This window comes from Pyrus communis, chromosome 14 (assembly GCF_041283825.1).
Source record: "Pyrus communis isolate YQ-2024b chromosome 14, ASM4128382v1, whole genome shotgun sequence".
Taxonomy (NCBI): domain Eukaryota; kingdom Viridiplantae; phylum Streptophyta; class Magnoliopsida; order Rosales; family Rosaceae; genus Pyrus; species Pyrus communis.
The window spans coordinates 3,828,848-3,848,406 of record NC_142578.1 but is presented as its reverse complement, the minus strand read 5'-3'; the positions used below and the strand labels follow the sequence as shown (position 1 = coordinate 3,848,406).

Sequence of the window (19,559 nt, the reverse complement as noted above, 5' to 3'; positions counted from 1 at the left end):
TTTGTTAAACTCATAAAATAAAAGGGGTTTTAACGAAAAACCACATTTTTACACTAAAAAATCAATCCTGGTATTATTCACTTTACCCTTTATTTTGTCTTTATCATTAAAACTCAAAGTTTTCAAACTACTTTCTATAATTTTTCTTAAAATAAAATTGTGTTAGGCCCCACAATGAAAGCTATTTTTCATTTGCATCACAAAATATTAACCCAAATATGAAACGTATGCATCATTATTTTGGGTTATTATATATAACCACAGAGAGGGAAATTAAAGTAACCGCAACAGCAAAAAGCTAAAGAAACAGCTATAGGAAGGAGGGAAAGAGGGAAAGAGTGAATGAGTGTAAAGATTAAAGAATCATGTGAGATGAGCCACCCTCTCTCCCGCCGAATCAAAAAGCCATAAACTTTGTGCATATCCCAACAACCCAACCACAACCCATCTTTTTCTTTTCGTTTTCTATGTGTGGATTTTAGCTCTCTGAGTATTTTCTTTGGCTTCCAATGGCTTCAAGCGCTTCAAGGTTCATCAAGTGTGTGACTGTGGGAGATGGGGCTGTGGGGAAGACCTGTATGCTTATTTGCTACACCAGCAACAAGTTTCCCACTGTATGTTCTTTTCTGCCAAAAAGATCCATCTGGGTCTCTCAAATTTGACTAATTTGTGTGACTTTTGGGTTTTTCGGATTACTATTGTGGTTTTTTTTTTCTTTTTCGGTCAACAGTTACTTTATGTGGTTATGCATCTGGGTTTGCAGTTTTTTTTAGTTGTTTTCAAGATTTTAGTTCAGAAATCTCTCTCTCTCTCTCTAGACAACTTGCTTTGCTTTTACTCCCTTTCCCTTTCCAAAATTTGATTTTGTTTTTCAATTGTTTTTGTGTTGATCAGGACTATATACCAACTGTGTTTGACAACTTCAGTGCAAATGTGGTGGTTGAAGGCACCACTGTGAACTTAGGCTTATGGGACACTGCTGGTATGATATCTTTTAACTCTCTCCAACCCAAATTCTAATTTCATCTTATATAATTGTGTTCATTGTTCTAGTTTTTGTTTGCTTGTAAATTTTTGGGTTTTATCTAAACATAGTTTTGCCAAATTTAGCAAGTTGTTGTATTACGTATCTGTTGCATTTATTTCACAGGGCAAGAGGATTACAATCGGTTGAGGCCATTGAGCTACAGAGGGGCAGATGTCTTTGTCTTGGCTTTCTCATTAGTTAGCCGTGCGAGCTATGAGAATGTATTGAAAAAGGTGCATTCACCTGAGAAATTTGGTTTATTCTTCTTTCTTTTTATTGTTTATCTGTCACTGTTGTATTGTATTTATGATTTCTGACACTCAAATTTCTTGGTCAGTGGATCCCTGAACTCCAGCATTATGCTCCCGGAGTGCCGGTAGTACTTGCCGGCACCAAATTAGGTAAGCTCAATGCGAGTACTACTTTTCCAAACTCAGTCCGGAGATAAACTTGGTTTCTGGTTACAGTTAGTTATGTTCATAATTCAAATTTTCCACTATGTTTCTTCTGTCCAATGATTTGATGAGCTTAGAGTCCCGAAAGCTTCTGTGAGTGGGTAAAGTGATACTCTTATACATGTGTATCGAAAGTCTGACCTGTTCTATGAGAGGAGTGAGATCCAAACATGTTGAAAGGGAAAGAATGAGCATGCTATTGATACAACTATCTTATTCGATCATGTATTGTCGCATGAACCTGCACATAGGATTTGATTTTGCACCAATGGTAATGCCGGGCAGCATTAAATTAACCTCATATGCAGATTGTATCGTTAATCATTTTAACTGGTAGGGGAATTTGGAGTCAGCAATATCATCTTCTGGAACTAAAGATTCGTTTGTAATTGATATGCAGATCTTCGAGAGGATAAGCACTATTTGGCTGATCACCCAGGATTGGTACCTGTGACCACTGCACAGGTGTAGTTTTTAGTAAAGATTGCTTTGTGTATCGTGCAACAACGGGTAATATCACTGATTATTCTTCTAAATAAGCAGGGTGAGGAGCTGCGCAAACAGATTGGTGCTTCTTTTTATATAGAATGCAGCTCAAAAACCCAACAGGTATGAATAATATAGAGTACTTACATTCTCATAAGGCCAGAAAATTGTTCAGTTTATACCGTGTAGTTTAAGGACTTGCATGCTTCTCCAGACAAAACCAACAAATTTCTCGTCAAATTAAAATGAGCAAATGTCCTGGCATTTGGAAGATCCATAGAAAACGGATAATTGATTACCATGCAAGCATTTTGAAGATCCCAAACTTAGTAGCTGCGGATGTACGATTCACTAGTTTGGCCTTTAAACCAACTTCCAGATCATATGGAGATGGGAGTGTACGTTTCTGTAGTTTCCTTTTCCTCAACCAAATACCAACTTCCAGATCATATGGGGATGGGAGTGTTGGTTTTCGGAGTTTCCTTTTCCTCAACCAAATCGGTTGGTCAACCTTGAGATCGGTCTAAGAACGTCTTATGATCATAGTGCCAGTCTCCTGAAATCTTATGTCATTTTTTAAGTCCCTACAAATTTCTTGGGCCTATGTATCATATTTTTCCTGCAATGAATCTCTTCTCTTCAGTGGCGCCTGTCTGTTCCTCCTGTTTTGACCAAAAAATGTCAAGGATTTGGAATCTTTGGATGCCTTCGCTGTCCATGGTCCATGGTAGATTTCTGCGTATTTCGTAACACTCATGTGCCGTTTCAATTGCAGAATGTGAAAGCGGTTTTCGACGCCGCGATCAGGGTGGTTATCAAGCCGCCGCAGAAGCAGAAGGAAAAGAAGAAAAAGCAACCTCGAGGATGCCTAGTGTGAGTGTCTTCCTTTCGTTCTCGTCAATTTGGGTTTCGAGATTACAAATATGTCATAGTCTGCGCTAATTTAGGGTCACTTGCTACGTATTATTTGATACGTCCTGTCATATACGTAGTTTCTGTTTATGTTATTGGGAATAATACGGCCCTTGATCGAATTGCAGCAACATCCTTTGCGGGCGGAGGCTAGTGTGTCTCAAGTGAAAACTTTCCTCTTCCGTGTTGATCACGATTCGCGTCGTGCTAGTGCCAGTTAAAGCTTCCTTCAACATCAGGCCGTCGAGGATCCTGTGCATTTGGTTATGCACGGAATCCATCTGAACATACCGGCTTCTTTCGTTCTACTAATTTCGTATTACGCCATAGGTACCATGAAAACAGAATGCCATTGTGACACCGATAGTTTTTATCAAGCTCGGCTTTATGTTTGCAGATGCTACTTTATTTGTAAAGTTATTGTGTGCAAAAATGATGCATTTGGATAGATGAAAATTCCTCAAACTTACTCAGAGAAATCCTTGTGTCGATCATGCATTACGAGACATTCGGCAGCGCGATAGGCACCGTGCATAACGGAGGCTACGCGATACCCCATTTCCGTAATCTGGAGCAACCGCGAACATCAAACGATGAAGTTCCCGGAAAGAAAAGCTACAAGTTTGGTAGACAATTGAAATTTAAAGCAAATTACAAGACAAAATCAAACTACAGCAACTAAACCAACCCAAGGTTCCAAAATTTGTTGATCTGCTTGCATATGCGATCAAGGAGAAATAAACATAGAAGCTTCTGTTTTGAGCAGTCGAACATCGACAAATGGAGAGGTTTGGCAACGGTGAGGATGGTTTTCGGTTTATACCTAATGCATTGAAGACCGATAGGGGCACCAAAGATTGTGTATGGGAACCACAGTATGTTTTCTAACTGTTAGAATATCTACAAAGTGGAAACAAGATCGCGTCCGCCTAACAAATTCAAGGAACAAACAGCTTGAAGAACCCATATATCTTTTAAGATTACAACCGATACATCAACGAGGAGGGGGTCGGAGACCATGAACAACATCAAATAACTCACTTACCGCCCATCCTCCGGAAGCACACAAGCTTAGATAATGACCTCGTGGGGGTTGGCAAATGCCCATCCTCAAAGCACTGGAAAATAAAGAGAGGTAAATATAAATATCTTAGGTTTGATATCGAATTCATTAATGAAAAAGCAAAGTACAACACAAACTTTCAACTGTTCCCGGAAGGCAAGACGCGCAAAACCTACTTCTTTTACATAATTCCGATTCTCTTTCACCAGTTCTGTTTTCCGGAGTCTTCCTATTTCTATTTCCCTTGAATACAATTGATAAAAAACTGTATACAATGCAATGACGTTTTTTTTTCACAAATCTCCCAGTATTTCCAATGACAACAGGCAGCCGTCAGTTTCTTTATTAATGTTATGAGACTAAGTCAATCTATCTTACAGATGACGGTTAGAAGACATGTAAATTGACAAGTTCCGGAGCTGAACGACAAAATGTGAAAGATGGTTGCAGAGAAACTCCCGGCTAATAAATCCTAAAACATTTTATTTGGCAGGTCAAATGAGAATCAGCAACCTGAACCCTCAAATCATGTTACCAGACCTTGTATACGGGAGGGAAAAATACACAATAGAGGACTTACAAGCTTTCACGAGTTGCCCAATTCTTCAATTAGACATGCCTATTTCCACGAGGACAGTCTGTAGGCGTCCCACCCTCCCTCGGGTTCCTTCCTTTTAAAGGTGCCACCTTGTATCTGGAACATCCTTGCTTGGTCCTCAGCCATGGCTTGTGAACTGGCAACTGATAGTTGCCGCGGGACAAGAGGTGATGTCACATCTCTCCCGTCTAAGTCTGGGCCTCCAGGCCCTGCATTGAGATCAAGCCCTTGTCTTCCCCACTTCCTACTGCTTTCACCGCTACTGTTATTGCTACCATCAGGAAGATTAACAACATAAGGCCTTGGGTAATTGGATGAAACCACACCAGCAGGTCCTAACAGCTGGGAACGAACCCCAGGAAAAAGCCTCCCGGCAGAAGATGAATCAAGATATGTTGCTGACCCGCCTGGAAAAGCGGCTGAGGGCAGAGGAAAATTGCTTCCAAAAGGAAAAACTGGATATGGAAATGAAGTAGAAGGATAGGGCACTGCTGGGGAAGGTGGCAAAACCGACCCCACCCTGTACAGATCAGGGTTAAATGGGTTGCTACCACTAGGGGGGCCCAACATCGTCTGTGGTCCCCCAGTTGCAATAACTGGGAATGGCTGCTCTCCACGATCTGACATAATTGAAGGAATTGCGACTGCAGAATACGTATTGCCAGGAGGAAACCATGATGAGAAATTCCCTACTTCTGTATTGTTCATCCTAAAACCAGATACAGGTGGTTTTGATGGTACACTGCTCATGGCATGCTGACTAAACACTGCCGGTTCAGCACACAACTCATCAACAACAGGTCCGTTATTCAAATCAAAATCCCTACAAAGACTAACTTCTCCATTGACAGGTCCACTTGATTTTATTGATAGGATTTGGTTATCCATTCGATGACTTTTGCTCAGTGGATAATTGCCCATTTCAGAAGCCTCATCAACTTGATTCAAGTCAAGATCAAGACCTCCAGAGCTGCGAACGGGTGCAATACTCATCGATTGATCACCCGCAAAAGCTTTATTGTTTATTGTGTCAGCAATAGAAGATGTCTCTTGAGCAGAACTTTGAGAAGCCATATCCTCCAGAATTCTTTCATCAGGTACGTTCAAGTCAATGTCTAAAGCTGGGCGTCCTTTCTTGCTCGGTGTAGGCTCGGGAACTGAAATACTTGTACCCAGTGGAAATTCTTGAACTTTTCTGGGTTCAGCTGGCCGGAACGCGCTTGTAGCTGCTGATCCCCTCCAACCAACCTCCGCCCCTTTACTCTTCAACAGGTCATCTGGTGGAACACACGGCCCTTTTGCTGCAGCAGGAACTGAAACTGAAGCAGGAAGGCCACTAGACACAGAAGAAACAGCAAAAGGTACCGGGCTAATCAACCGAAGAGCAGTTGAACATCCAGGTACTGTCAAGTTATTTGGCTCTGCATATTTCCCATCATCGGCATTAAAGCCTTCATTCAAATCAAACTCCACTTTTGCATCCACATCTGCTGCCCCTGCAGCAGACACAGAAGAAGCATCTGCAGTTGTAGATGTACATTCATCAGCTTCTTCTGCTTCCATGTTGGTTAATTTAGAACTCTTTGGCCTCAAATATTCTTCTACTTCCTGCATGGGAATATCAGGTGACACCTTCGTAATACCAGGTTCAACAACTTGATCATTAGCTTCTTTAGTTTTCATATTCTCCTCTACATCTTCACCGGTATTATCAATAACAGCGGAACTAGAGCCACCTAGAGCTTGACTCCCAGGAGTTGTAAGATCATTAATTTCTGTTTTCAAAGTGCCAGGACCATTACTTTCTGAATCAATTCTGGGATTTTCAGCCTGATTACAATAACTCGGGCCATCCTTTTCATCGGTTGTTTCAGCCTTCAGTTCACTGACTTTTTCTGAGATCAAACCTTTACGAAAACTAGAAGAAAGCAGCACTTCTTCACAGGTTCCATTCACTAACTCAGAATGCTTCTTTAAACTAGATGGTTTCTCCTCCGTATGTTCACTCCCTTCATAACTTGAAGTTTTTATCATACAATCAACATCAAACTCTGGGTGCAAGGAAGGTTCTTCAGTGGCTTCATTCCCCACTACTACCCTCGAACTAACATCACTGACCTTATTTTCAGAAATGACATCAGCACTCACTCCACCAACCACCTTTTTGTCTTGAAGGGGTACTCCTTCACCGTCCATAGCTTTCTCAACTGTACTAGGAGGGGAAGCAGTAAAAGGAGCTAGCGAAACTTCCATAAATTTTTCTTTGCTTTCTGGGGTGGGTTCTGCAGAATGATGAAAGCTTCTACTTGAAGAGCATAGATTTCCAGTGTCCTCTGCTACAGAAGACTGTTCAGGCAGGGAAGAAAAAGATTGGACAACCCCATTCTTAGCCCCAGAAGTAGTGAATGCAACACCATGGTTCTCACATTCATCATCAGCGACATCATTGGACTGATTTTCATCTCGAGCAAGCTCATCAACAGGAGGTGATTCGACTCTGGGATCAGTGTCTTTGCAGAGATACTCAGAAACCGGGGTAGACCTTTGAGGAGAATCAGTTGGGGATTCAGATTTAGACATCTCTCCAGCAACACTAGCAAGCAGATTCATACCAAGCTCATCTCCAGCTGACAAAGAGGCATTACCTTCAGAATACTTCGCACAGCTTTCAATTAATGCATGTATAGAGCTGAAAGAAGCATCCTGCAAATTCCCCGACTTTTCGCTCCCAGATGACGAGGAAGCAGCTTTTGGGACTTCGGCAATCTTCTTAGAGTTGTCACCTGGCCTATCATGCTCTTCATCAGTAACAGCAGCCGGGGATCCATCACCCTCATCCGATCCAGTCAGTACATCCTTGAAATCATTACTTTGCCATGACTCGTTGTTCACATCTGAGGCAACAGTGGCTCGATAAGCATCAACCTTTTGCATGGGAGAAGCAGCTCTGCTAATAGTATTTAAAGGATCTTCAGACGAACCTCCACTGCCACTTTGTGCAGGACTACGACCACATGTTGGAATCTTAACAATCAACTTGGGTCCATTTCCCTCAGCAGAAGGTCCATCTGGTACCTTTTCACTTGTCAATCCAAGCTGTGATGATTTTTCTGGAACTGGATTCTTGTGCAAAGATGAACTTCTGCTTGACAAAGTTTCTCTTTGAACTACAGAAAGAGCAGAGCCTGGGAAGCCATTTGTTGATTTCCGAGGTCGGGAAGAGCCACCCGATACCTTCACATTCATTGAACCAGCAGTAGAGCTCCTCGCATCCTCTTTCCCAGAAATGCCTCCAGTTCTTGCATGATCATTCGAACACGACTGACTGTTGTTGTGAGATTGACTAGAACTGCTACTTTTCTCATCCCTTGGAGTTGTCGAAGGAAGATCAACTGTGACGCCAACAGCAACAACTCGAGGCAGTCCATCTTTTAAGTTAGAACTTGCTGACACTGGTGAGGGAACTGATTTCAAAGATCCCGGGGATACTGAAGCAGATTTGGTAATACTATCTCCATGGACGAGCTTAACTGAAGCAGATTTGGATACGGAGAGCTGTGTGACTGAACTCTTCACAGCAACATCAACAGATCCACCAGAATGCCTGTTTCCACCATGAGAAACTTCTGGGAAGCGTGGTCTTGCAGACCAGGAGACAGCCGCATTTAAATTAGACTTTGCATCCATTTCAGCTTCAACTTGTTTCTTCCATTTATCAACTAAGCTTCTTACTTTCTTCTGGATTTCCAAGTTCTTATGCGTCCGTAAGTGATTTACAGACTTTCCAATGTTACACATTTGCAGAGCATTAAGATTAACAGGCAGCTTATCCAGTGCCCGAAGTAAAACCAAGAGAAACTCCTCGATAGATTTATCGCTATCTTTGGGTCCATTCCCATCACCTATCTTCCCTTTATGTCCAACCTCTTGGATCCATTCATCAAATACTGGCACCCCCCTGAGTACAAATTGACTAAGGCAATCAAATTTATCCGTGGCTGCTATGACATTAGCAAGCATTAACCGGCCAGCCAAGTCTATTTTTTTCTCATTTTCATCAGGCAACATGAGCTGCAGCAATTTCTCAACCCCTTCAGAATCTAAAAGCCCTCCTTTTTCTGTTATTTTGGCAATTTCAGATTTTAATGTGGTTTCCTGTCTAAAGCTGCCAGAATCCCCATCATCCGTTTTCATAGTGCGTTCTCGTTTGACAGGCTCAGATCCTTGATCTCCCCGCTCCCTTTTCTTCCCCTTAACTAAAGTGGAAAAAGATGAGCCACTATTCTGGACAGCATCCGACACAACTTTTAACTGTGATGCTGACGTTGGACCATTCATTGGTTTTGGGGATCGGCCACCAGACTGCACAGTTGCATGCATTTCTACTCGAGTTTTATACAACAATTGATCTACTTCCTCTTGTCGCTCCTGTCAAAAGAAACAATATCAATTACTTTGAATGTTTAAACATATGAGCACACCCAGAGAATGTGGAAATTATCTAAACTCACATTAATAAAGTCCTGATCAGTTAGCCACCATAAACAATTATTTGTGATGTCATAAACACGCCGGCACACAAAAGATGAAATCCCTGACGGAAGATCAACACCTTTAGGAAGGAACGCGACTTTACACGGATGAAGTAACGATGCGGCAGGTATCTCATCCTTATGAAAGGAATAAAAAATTTCATTCAGCGCAGCATCCAACAGGATGCCTTTGCCAAGCTTTATTTCAGAAGGTCGATAAAGCCAATTAACACCTAATTTTAACTTCTTCTCTCCGTCTGTAGTCACACAACGAATTATTCCAATGAAGGGTGGAGAATCCTGGGGTGGTTTGAAAAGAGCACAATCGCCAACACTTATCTTACGTCCGTCCTACAAAAATGAAGTTGTTCAGAGGAGCATTATGCTGGTTAGTATAGGCAAATGTGCAGAAAATATGTGAAACATCTTGAATAATTAGTATACACCACAAATAATAGGCATGACAAAAATGAAATTCAGATGATCAAAGGAGCCTTATGATGGTATAGCATGATGGCCAAGCATAACACCATGCCCAAGCAGCACTCCCATTCTCAGTTCACCCTAAAAGAGGGAGCTTTCTCACAATTAATTTATGGGAATGACAGACTTTCATTGAAAGTCAGTTTCAGATGCAAAATTATAGAACGAAAACGGAAATATCCCCTCAGCAAAGAATGCTTTTCTGTACCTTCTAGAGAAGAGTCATTAAACTGACAACAGCAAGAAAAATAAAGCATTATTATGGGAAAATTTAAGACTATCTAACCATTTAACAATAAGGGAAAAACTCTTGAGCAGATTCATTGCATCTATCACTCATCCTAACTTATGTATCTAAATGAATGACAATAAGGGAAACGACTCGGGTAGATATTAAAAACAAATAATTAAAATGCTACATACAGAATATGAAGTTATCAAACATACATACAGAAGAGAGAATTATCACAAACAGTACGTCAACGCTCATCAATATTCTGACCATCACATGGTCCAAGAACCAATGACTTGATATGGGAATTGCTCAACGACTGAAAAACCATCCCTCATATAAAGAAGGGAACTTAACTGAACCCATAAAAAAGTATCACTCTTCCAATTTTGATACCAAAATTTGGTACCAAATTGACATTCTTCCCAAAAAGATTGACACATTACAGCACCCCACATAATAATTCACACTCGGCATATTACATACCCCTCCCCTGTGATAGAGATCCCTGACAACTACAAATCACACCAAAAATACGACTGCGAATCCAACTTTGCACCTTCCCTTTTACGGTCCTCTCCCCAGTTTCACAAACTGTTTCATCTGCTACTTTTCATATCTAACATGGTGGAATTCCCTCATTTATCTACCCCAAAGTCAACAACACATCCATCTTAACGCAAAATTCAATCCATAACGTTGTTATCCATATCAAACAAGCAAAATAACAATCAATTCACAGAACCCCACTTCACTTCTCCACTGATAACAACCCCAAAATAACACACAACAATCACAACACCTAATCCGAAAACCCGAAAAGCAAACAAAACGCACACCCAAAAATCAAAAGACAAAAAACACCAGCAGAGAAAGCCAAACCTTGAAAAACGAATTGGGCAAAGACGAGGGTGATGAAGAACCATTGGCCACGGATACACGCGTGGGGACTTTCAACATGTGCCAACTCCGTTTCCTCTCCTCACTTCCCCTCCCATGCATAGCCTTGCATTTTCCCCAATCCCTACCGCGTTCCCTCCTTCAATCCCAACAACTACCATCAATCTCGCCCCTCAATTCCCGCCAAAGTCCCTCCTTTTCCAGACCTCTCCGGCCATCCGCCCTCAACGAAGCCCCGGATCCACTGCTTCCCCTGAAATGAAACCCTAATTTTGCCCCCCAAACGAATCCAAACGCACAGAAACTACGAATTCCAAATCGAATTGCGACGATTCTAGGATCCCAGACAACAAGTCCCGATCTAATTGAAGGTCAGATCCAACAACAAGTCCCGATTTCGAGCCGGCTTTCGATCTATTTCAGAGAGAGAAAGTCGTAGAGAAAGAGCCAGACGGCAAAAGGGAAAGGTGTACTTGGTAGCGAGAGGAAAGCTGCAGTCCCGGGCAGGCGGGTAGATCGGGCAGACCGGGCAGACCGGGCAGAGTGAAGTGTAACCTCACCCGCGAGTGATTTGACAAAAACAATGTGCCCCAATTTTTTAAGAATTAGAATATATGACTGGACTGGATTCACTTGCAGGGACTCAGAACCGTGGCTGGGATTTGTGTTTGACCGTTTTGTCCCCATTTGACTTTTGAATTTTTTTTTGGGATTTCTAGGAGCATCTCATAGACATTGATCACTTGTGAATTAAAATTTAGAAGTTTTAACGAAATATTTTTTGTGCTGTTTATTTTAATGAAAAATGACATTTTTAATCTAAAATGTCACTCATGGTACTATTCATCTACAACATATTTTTGTCATTTTGATTAAAACTCAAAGTTTTCAAATCTTTTTCATTAGTTTTCCTTTAAAATTTTGTATTTTTTATTATTTTAAAGATAATCAACTAATGGTTTTGCCACGACAGACTATTTTGAAGGCTGATAAGATTCACAGAAGCATTTCAGCCTCTTCTTAGCCATCAAACGTGATGTGAGGAATACGGACTTGGAATTCATCTCTAGCCACTGAGTCATCCCATGATGATTTATTTTTTTGTATTTTTATTAAACTATTGCTTTTTATAATTTATTCGTAAACACCAGCGTTATTTAGGTTTTAGAGGGCAACATTTATACAACAAGTATATTATTGTCGTGATTTTTGTGTTCACTAATATGTTGTTATATTAACAAAGCAAAACGTCAAATGATGGTTAACTCGCATCATGTAAATTTTTTCAATACGTTGTTAAAGCGTGATGTGAGATGATGGTACTGGGATGGGGGTCAAGTGAAGCTGTGAAGGGAGGGGTAAGAGGGTAATTTGGGGTGGGGGAGGGGGTTAGTAACTGCAATTCCCACGAGGGAGAGTATGATGAAGAAGTTAAGGTTGTCTTGGGTTGTTCCAACACGCAATAACTAAAAGCAAGGTCGGAAGTGGACCAATTGGTGGTTGATGTAAATGTTTCTGTCTCTGCCATGAATATATATATATATATATATATTTTTTTTTTTTTTTTTTTGTCTATATAAATCATGTGGTCCTTGTTTGAACATACCTATCGTCCTTTTGGGGTTTCATAAATAAACAAATAGAAATTGAAGGTCGTTTTTATTTTGTATTATTTTTTGCTAAATCAATAACTTGCTTTGAGGGTTTGCGACGACGTTTGCACCTGGTAATTTTAGTATAAAAAAGAATTTGAAATACGTTATTACGAGTTTATTGTGAAGTTAAAATCTTCCTTCTTCATATTGATAATATTGTTTGTTCAAAAAAAATAATAATAATAAACAAAAACAAGAATATTTAAGTAGAATCAATTAGCTGGTTAGGTTACTATCACAAAAGGTTGAAGAGCCTTGTTTTTTTTGTGAAAGTGGTCTATCTAAATTTTTAAATTTTTTCTCAAATTCTATTTCTTTCGCATTATAAAGCACAAAAATGTCTTCCATTTCCCCATTCCTCTGCGGTAGGAGTCAAGTTGACAAAGTAAGCTGGGCTGGAGATGTGGGTTAAGTTGTTGGGTTGAAAAACTGAGTTAAATAGAAGTTGAACTTTAGATACGTATTATATTAAAAAATTGAGTCGAGTCAAAGTATGTCCAACCCTCGATGAAGCTCCGCCCCTAGTGTTTATGATTTAGTGAACACAAAAGTTTATAGTCACTTTTCACTCACCATTGGATCAAAATCCAATCATTAGTATTTATTCCAAAAGAATTAGTCTTTTGAACATAGTTTAGGCACCTTGTGGTTGTGGGTATAATGTCATGGCCATACAGATTATATATACATATAATACACACACACACACACACACACACATCATAAGAATTTGGTAACAAGTGCTATGGAATATGTGGAAAAATATAGATGGTTGGAGATGCATGGAATATTAGGTTGGTGGAGGGAATGGAGGAGGGAATAAAAATAAGAAATCGAATTTAAAATTGAAGTGAATAAATAAGAGAGTACATCACCATCGTTTGTTTGGCATAGAAATGATGCATCTAATTTATCTCACTAAGTATGGTTGGCTGTATGAAACCGAGGACAACGCTTCCTAGCCCCTAGTACGTAGAAACCATGCATTCTAATTTATTCTAGAATATGGTATTATGAAATACCATATTTGGCATGAGGGCTTGGCTCCTAGACTCCTAGTATGTAGAAACAAGTAGATTTTGAAGCAATCAGAATGCAACTGGAAGAAATAGTATTGATTATTTGCAAACAAAGGCCACAAATTTGTCATGAGACGGTCTCAAAATGCAAAAGATAAAACCATCATAGATTCAACAACAGATTACAAGTTGTTCCTACACTTACAGTATCGAATCACTAGAAGTTCTAGTCCTACAAGAAGAAATGGAAGGCAGCATCGGCATTGCACTGGCATATCCAATACACAGTTGACTCCAGAGATTGATAGGTTATCACAGTGAATTTATCATCCTCTTCATCTCAGCAGACCTCCTGGGATCTGGTTCTTCGATTGCTCTCTCAGTGAGAACATGCTTGATACGACACATTGACTTCCTCACCTGAATTTCACAATGACATTAGTACTACGAGAAGAAAGAAAACTTGGCCAGAACAACGAAGTAGATTCTAAATGGTTATAGTTCCCATTTTCTGATATTTTTCTCTTGTGGAATCACGCTGAAGCAACCAATTAAAACAAAACTGTAAAAGAACATTTGCTATCCGGCAGTTTGAAGACATACTTCACATTGTATGTAAGCGGCATCATGCCAGCATATAAAACAAATAAATATATCTAATCTAATAGACTAATACTCAAATGTAGAGAACCCAACAAAAAGAAAGAGTCTGCTGCAACATGGTTCTAGCACAGGTGTTGCTTATTGACTTCTCAAAGTTTCAGACATTCATATAAAACTGAGTAGCCAGGTAATGACACTGGTTTTGCAAGTAAAAAATATGGATATAACCGAACAAATAGATGAATATAGTGATAAAGTTAGAAGTAGGAGTTGAAAAAGAAGGAAAGGCACCAGTCTTCGTGCAAAAAACATGTTTGGAAAACTTCCCAAGTATTAATACAAGTACATAAAAAATAGTTAAAAGAAAGGGTCATACTTTGGGAAGGCGCTCAGGATTGGGAAACCGGAGATTCTGGGCATGAAGCATCTGGCGTTGAGTCATCAGCATGTTTTTCTCCTTAAGCAGAACATACCATAACTTATTGAGATCATCCCAAGACTTCAGACGCAATTCAGCTGCCTTCCAACTTCGACCTGACAGCGAGGGAAGTATCAAAATAAGAATCTTCAGTTAAGTAATTCAGATTACATACAAAAGTGTTGTAGAAATGCATTGCACAAAGTGACATCAGAAAATCAAAAGAATAAAAGGATGGAGGTTAAAAGAGAAAAAACCCTTCACATAATTAACATGTAATACATACCAATTGAAGAGGGAAATAACCAATAATAGGTAAAGTAATGCTTAAACTTTATATTCGTGCTAGAATTTCTGCGCATAACTTGCAAAACAACAATAAACTGAAAAGAAGCAGCTGGGCACCGTACGATTATCCAAAAAATCTCTTGCAATGTGAGTATAATAACATGAAAACTGATAAGGGAAGCATAAACTCTCTCCATTGCTTAACTAACAGTATTTTCGTACGTGAAATCAGCATAATAATTCGATTCTGAAAACACAATATAATTTCGTATTTGCTATTCGAATAAGATACATGAACAAAAGCAGCTTCTTTCTACAGAAAGATGAAAACTTGGGTATTAATGGAATTTTTCCAAATGTACATAGGTAATTAACATCCAGAAACAATGAAATGAGAACAACGTACCGTATACAACTGGCTTTTCTTCCTCTTGGCTTCTATCTTTCTCAAAGAACTCCTCAAGAGGGTTGTACTCCGTCGACCTAGCCGCCGAAGCCGCAGCAGAAGTTTCCGATTTAGCTGCAGAAAACAGTGTTCTCCTGAAATACCTTGCCACCTGGATCATCGTGCTCAGATTTCTGCACAACAGTGCAAGGACATCAGAAAACCAAATGCCAGAAAAGACTAAGACCATTTCACGCTGAAATCCCAACACAAACACAAAGAAAACTTCTTTGGGTATATTTCTTTGGGGCATTTTCGCAAACACCTGGAGTGCTCTACAAATTAGTGGATGACACAGAACACGCATCCAACCAGTTAACGGAAACAGTGAAACAATATAGATGATGAGAAAACGGTAGTAGGAGGAAAACCCAGAAACTACTTACTTGCGGAGGTTGAAGGCGGCGTTGTTGGGGTCCTGATTTCGCGTCGTGGTGGATGGACGCTGAGGACTAGAGACTGAAGGGGAACTCTGGCTATGGCAATTTCAGAGGTTTATCGTCGTTTGGGCTTTGCCGGGTAATTGGGTTTAATATGAGAGCCAATATGCGGCCCATTTTATTAAAACCAGACATGACAGTTGGCCCAATTATTAGACCAAAACCAAACAACTAGGCCCATTAACCAAACAAAAGAATATGAATCTTGTCCAAAATGGTCTTCAGATATTGGGTAGATGCCTAAATGCTCTGCGACTAAGCCTATCTTGAATATTTCCCATCATTGGTTCAATTTTATTTTGGTATACAATTATTGTTTTAATATAATGATATATTTATGATAGAGTAGGATGATCTAGGTTAAGTCAGACAATATGTCAGCCATAAAATTTGATATCAAATCTAAAACTTTTCAATTATAAGTGAAAATAAGTACCACTATATTGCGGCGCTAAAATTCTTGTATAATTATTAGTTCCAAGTTTTGAGTGACTATTTTTATTAAGGCAAGTCTAGACTTAAAATATCCTAATATTGCAACATCCCACATCGCCTAGGGGAGTGGATCTTATAAGCCTTATATGTATATTCTCATCCTTACCTAGCACGAGGCCTTTTGAGAGCTCACTGACTTCGTGTTTCGTAGGAACTCTGAAGTTAAGCGAGTTCGCGCGAGAGCAATCCCAGGATGGGTGACCCACTGGGAAGTTCTCGTGTGAGTTCCCAAAAACAAAACCGTGAGGGCATGGTTATGGCCCAAAGCAGACAATATTGTGCTACGGTGGAGTCGGGGCCGGGATGTGGTGGCGGCACGGGCGGGGATGTGACAAATATGCCAGTAAGAAACTCATGCTTTAGTGCAAGAAGTGGAACACTGTTCTGACCAATTGCCTTAACTCATATCTACTTTGGCAGACTAAACTATTACTACCTTAGATAGGAGAAAAACTCTCCTTAAATCAAAGATCCCATTTGGCAAGCAGAGCCTGCCTAGGGCCCCCACTTCGGAGGGGCCTCAAAAAAATTTTATATCCTCTAATTAACATATAAATACAAAAAAAAGTAAGAAATATCATAATTTGGCTTAACTCATATCTACTTTGGCAGACTAAACTATTACTACCTTAGATAGGAGAAAAACTCTCCTTAAATCAAAGATCCCATTTGGCAAGCAGAGCCTGCCTAGGGCCCCCACTTCGGAGGGGCCTCAAAAAAAATTTTATATCCTCTAATTAACATATAAATACAAAAAAAAGTAAGAAATATCATAATTCATTTGTTAGTGCAGTGGAAAAGTTCGGCTTCATTTTTCTTTGGGGTGTTGAGTTCTAAACACCGAGCTGCCTTTCAGTCACTAGATTTTTCTTGTTTTTCAAATTTACTGCCAATCTATCAGTCAAACTCCCAATCCATCTATCCAAATGCATATAAAGTTATAAAACTCAAGTCCCTTTGCAATCTTTTTTTCTTTTAACTTCTCATTCTCTCCGTTTCTATTGAATGTTTAAACCAATTATCACATGGTCTTATAGATTGTATTTTAAGGTAATCAAAACTTTGAATTTATATTTTGCTTTTAATATTCAATCCGTTAGTGTGATGTTGATTTTAGATAAAAATAAATACAAGAGAAACAATTGGCGTTGTTGAATTTATTATACTCGTCAATCAAGTTTTATTGTTCTTTACTCTCTTGATCATCAAGTTTTATTGTTCTTCACTCTCAATTTTAGACTCTTAACTGCAAACATTTAGTATATTTGCATCTAAAAACGTGAGCCGTGTAATGTTTAAATAATGTTTGTATATTTATCTTCTTTTGATATTAATTTTTAATGATATTTGATGTGAAAATATTTTTTTTTATGTATTTAACGAATTTTTTTTTTATACAAATTAATATACAAAGAACCGAAAATCAGAAAACTTTAAAATCCCCACTTCAAAGGTTTGCCTAGAGTCCTCAAATTCTCAGGACGAACCCTAATGGCAAGCATTTATTTGACGACTGATACTAGAAATATGTCATAACCTTATTAAGTGTTCATTAAAAGTAGTGCAAAACACGCTTTAACAAAGATTATATAATTCATTGTGTTTCCGATGCAAATTATTGTTATGTGAAGAATCTCACGTAAACTTTATCAGATATGGCGCAAGAATTGTTGTCGATCTCTGTCGCTTGTCGTAAATCACAACTCAAATGCAGAACAGTTTTCCATTCCTTTTTCTCCCTTGTGCGAAACAGATACAGCAACCACTAACCTTACTTTCGATCAAAAGGGAAGGAAAGGAAGGTAATAAAAGGTGTATTTTTGCTCATCATCGTCGAACATTGATAATGCTCATTATCGTATTTACCATCGTTAAATAAGTTTAAATTTAAAATTTGTGTTTCTTCACAACACAGAACAATGACAAATAGAATATTAAATATCACTTTCACTTAAGTGGTGAGCAAAGATATTTTGGACAATTGAAAGGAAGGGAGTGGGTGAGAGAGAAAAAGCACCAAACAACTCTCTTTATCCCCTTTTTACAATTAAAAGGCCTGATAACACTCTCTCTCTATCATGCATGTGGTCCCCTGCACTGCATGGTGCTAGGGTTTAGTGATATATGACATATGAGTATCCCCCAAAGAACTCTGATAGCGACACCCACGTTCTGTCCCTTGTTTTCTTCCTCTTTCATGCGCCTTCCTTTCTTTTTCTCCTTCTTCCTTCTCTCCCCTCCTAGTTTTACGTTGATGGTTACACTTATACTTCCGTAGATTTCTATCATTTTTCTTATACAATCGATACAAAAGGAGAGAAAATCAAACATAAAACCTTGTATGTAAGTAGTGTAAATTTAGCTTGATGCAATCCAAAAGATGTGAAGAAAAGTCTCGCATCAGAGATAATACAACAATAACTTGAGATTTTTAAGGATATAATCCATTGTTTATTTCATCAAGCCTTTTTGAGGCTAAATCGCATATCTGATGTGAATTAGGCTTGATACTATACAAGGTATTCATATAAGCAAGGGGTCGGTATTCTATTAGTATTGGTACATATATGTTCAAACTTAATAACGGACATTTACATAACCAATTGAGTTATAAGTTTTTCACAAATCTCCGTCATCACAATACTATGGTTTAAGCCAAGATTGTCCCATTTTCTCAAATCTTAAAGGTTAAGGTGGGTTTGAATCCATTTTTAAAGGCTCCTACCAATATGATTTCGACATGTCCTCCTTGGCTTTACACATAAGTTGATGGGGAAATCTACAGCATTACAAAGACAAAGACAAACTTAATCTCCAAAGGAAATGTCAAATTATAAGAGTTAAATTACAATTGATGGTTGGTATGGCAATATGAAGTCTTATGTCAAATTTTATATTTCTCCAACCGAGTTGTCAAATGTTATTTTATTATTTAAATAAAGTTTTAAATGGTCGTAATTATTAAAAAAATGTTGAAACAAAATTTTTATTGGTTGAAATGCAAATGGAATAAGGGACACACCATTAAAATGAATTAAAATAAATTTGACATTGATGTCAAATTTGACTTCAAATCTAGTCAGCAAATAATAATTCGATTTGAGAGACTTTTGATGTCAAATATGCACAGTGACATTCCATCTAGGATTTTGACATCTCATTTGGAGATGCTCTTACTCAGCTGCATCCTGCATTATATGAGTAGAATTATCTTCCCTCCAAATTTTCTCCCCTCAAGTCCCTTCCTATTTGAACGGTTGCGATATTTTGTGTTGACTTCTTTATAGAGAAAGAAAGAAAAAAAGTAGACCCATCTAAGGAATGAAATTTGAAGAGAAGAGAATCCTACTTCGTATTATATATATTCCCAAAGATTTTTCTTTTTTGTTTGAATATATTCCCAAAGTTTAATTTATTTTCTGTTGTTCTTTTCTTTTTTCTCCCTTCTCAAGTGAATTTTTTATAATCTTTTTCAAATATTGACAAAATTGGTCTATGTGTCAATTAA

The 19,559-nt window shown here is 38.8% G+C and overlaps 3 protein-coding genes across 3 annotated transcripts; 1 reads left to right on the top strand and 2 right to left on the bottom strand.

The window, feature by feature from the left end:
- The first annotated feature begins 280 nt into the window (after positions 1 to 280).
- On the top strand, positions 281 to 3,359 carry LOC137713131 (rac-like GTP-binding protein ARAC8). The gene is made up of 8 exons (XM_068452392.2): positions 281 to 614; positions 895 to 982; positions 1,151 to 1,260; positions 1,365 to 1,428; positions 1,883 to 1,947; positions 2,026 to 2,091; positions 2,744 to 2,841; positions 3,009 to 3,359. The coding sequence occupies exons 1-8, from the start codon at positions 510 to 512 to the stop codon at positions 3,046 to 3,048; spliced, it is 636 nt and encodes a 211-aa protein (XP_068308493.1). The 5' UTR covers positions 281 to 509; the 3' UTR covers positions 3,049 to 3,359.
- Positions 3,360 to 3,502: 143 nt separating this feature from the next.
- Positions 3,503 to 11,282, bottom strand: LOC137713130 (uncharacterized). Its single transcript, XM_068452390.2, has 4 exons — positions 10,671 to 11,282; positions 9,053 to 9,424; positions 4,524 to 8,969; positions 3,503 to 3,998 (listed from the first exon to the last, which is right to left on the bottom strand). The coding sequence occupies exons 1-3, from the start codon at positions 10,788 to 10,790 to the stop codon at positions 4,563 to 4,565; spliced, it is 4,899 nt and encodes a 1,632-aa protein (XP_068308491.2). The 5' UTR covers positions 10,791 to 11,282; the 3' UTR covers positions 3,503 to 3,998; positions 4,524 to 4,562.
- Positions 11,283 to 13,437: 2,155 nt separating this feature from the next.
- Positions 13,438 to 15,641, bottom strand: LOC137713648 (uncharacterized). The gene is made up of 4 exons (XM_088683840.1): positions 15,503 to 15,641; positions 15,078 to 15,250; positions 14,342 to 14,499; positions 13,438 to 13,782 (listed from the first exon to the last, which is right to left on the bottom strand). Exons 2-4 carry the CDS (start codon positions 15,235 to 15,237, stop codon positions 13,675 to 13,677), a joined length of 426 nt encoding a protein of 141 aa, XP_088539966.1. The 5' UTR covers positions 15,238 to 15,250; positions 15,503 to 15,641; the 3' UTR covers positions 13,438 to 13,674.
- Positions 15,642 to 19,559: the final 3,918 nt, after the last annotated feature.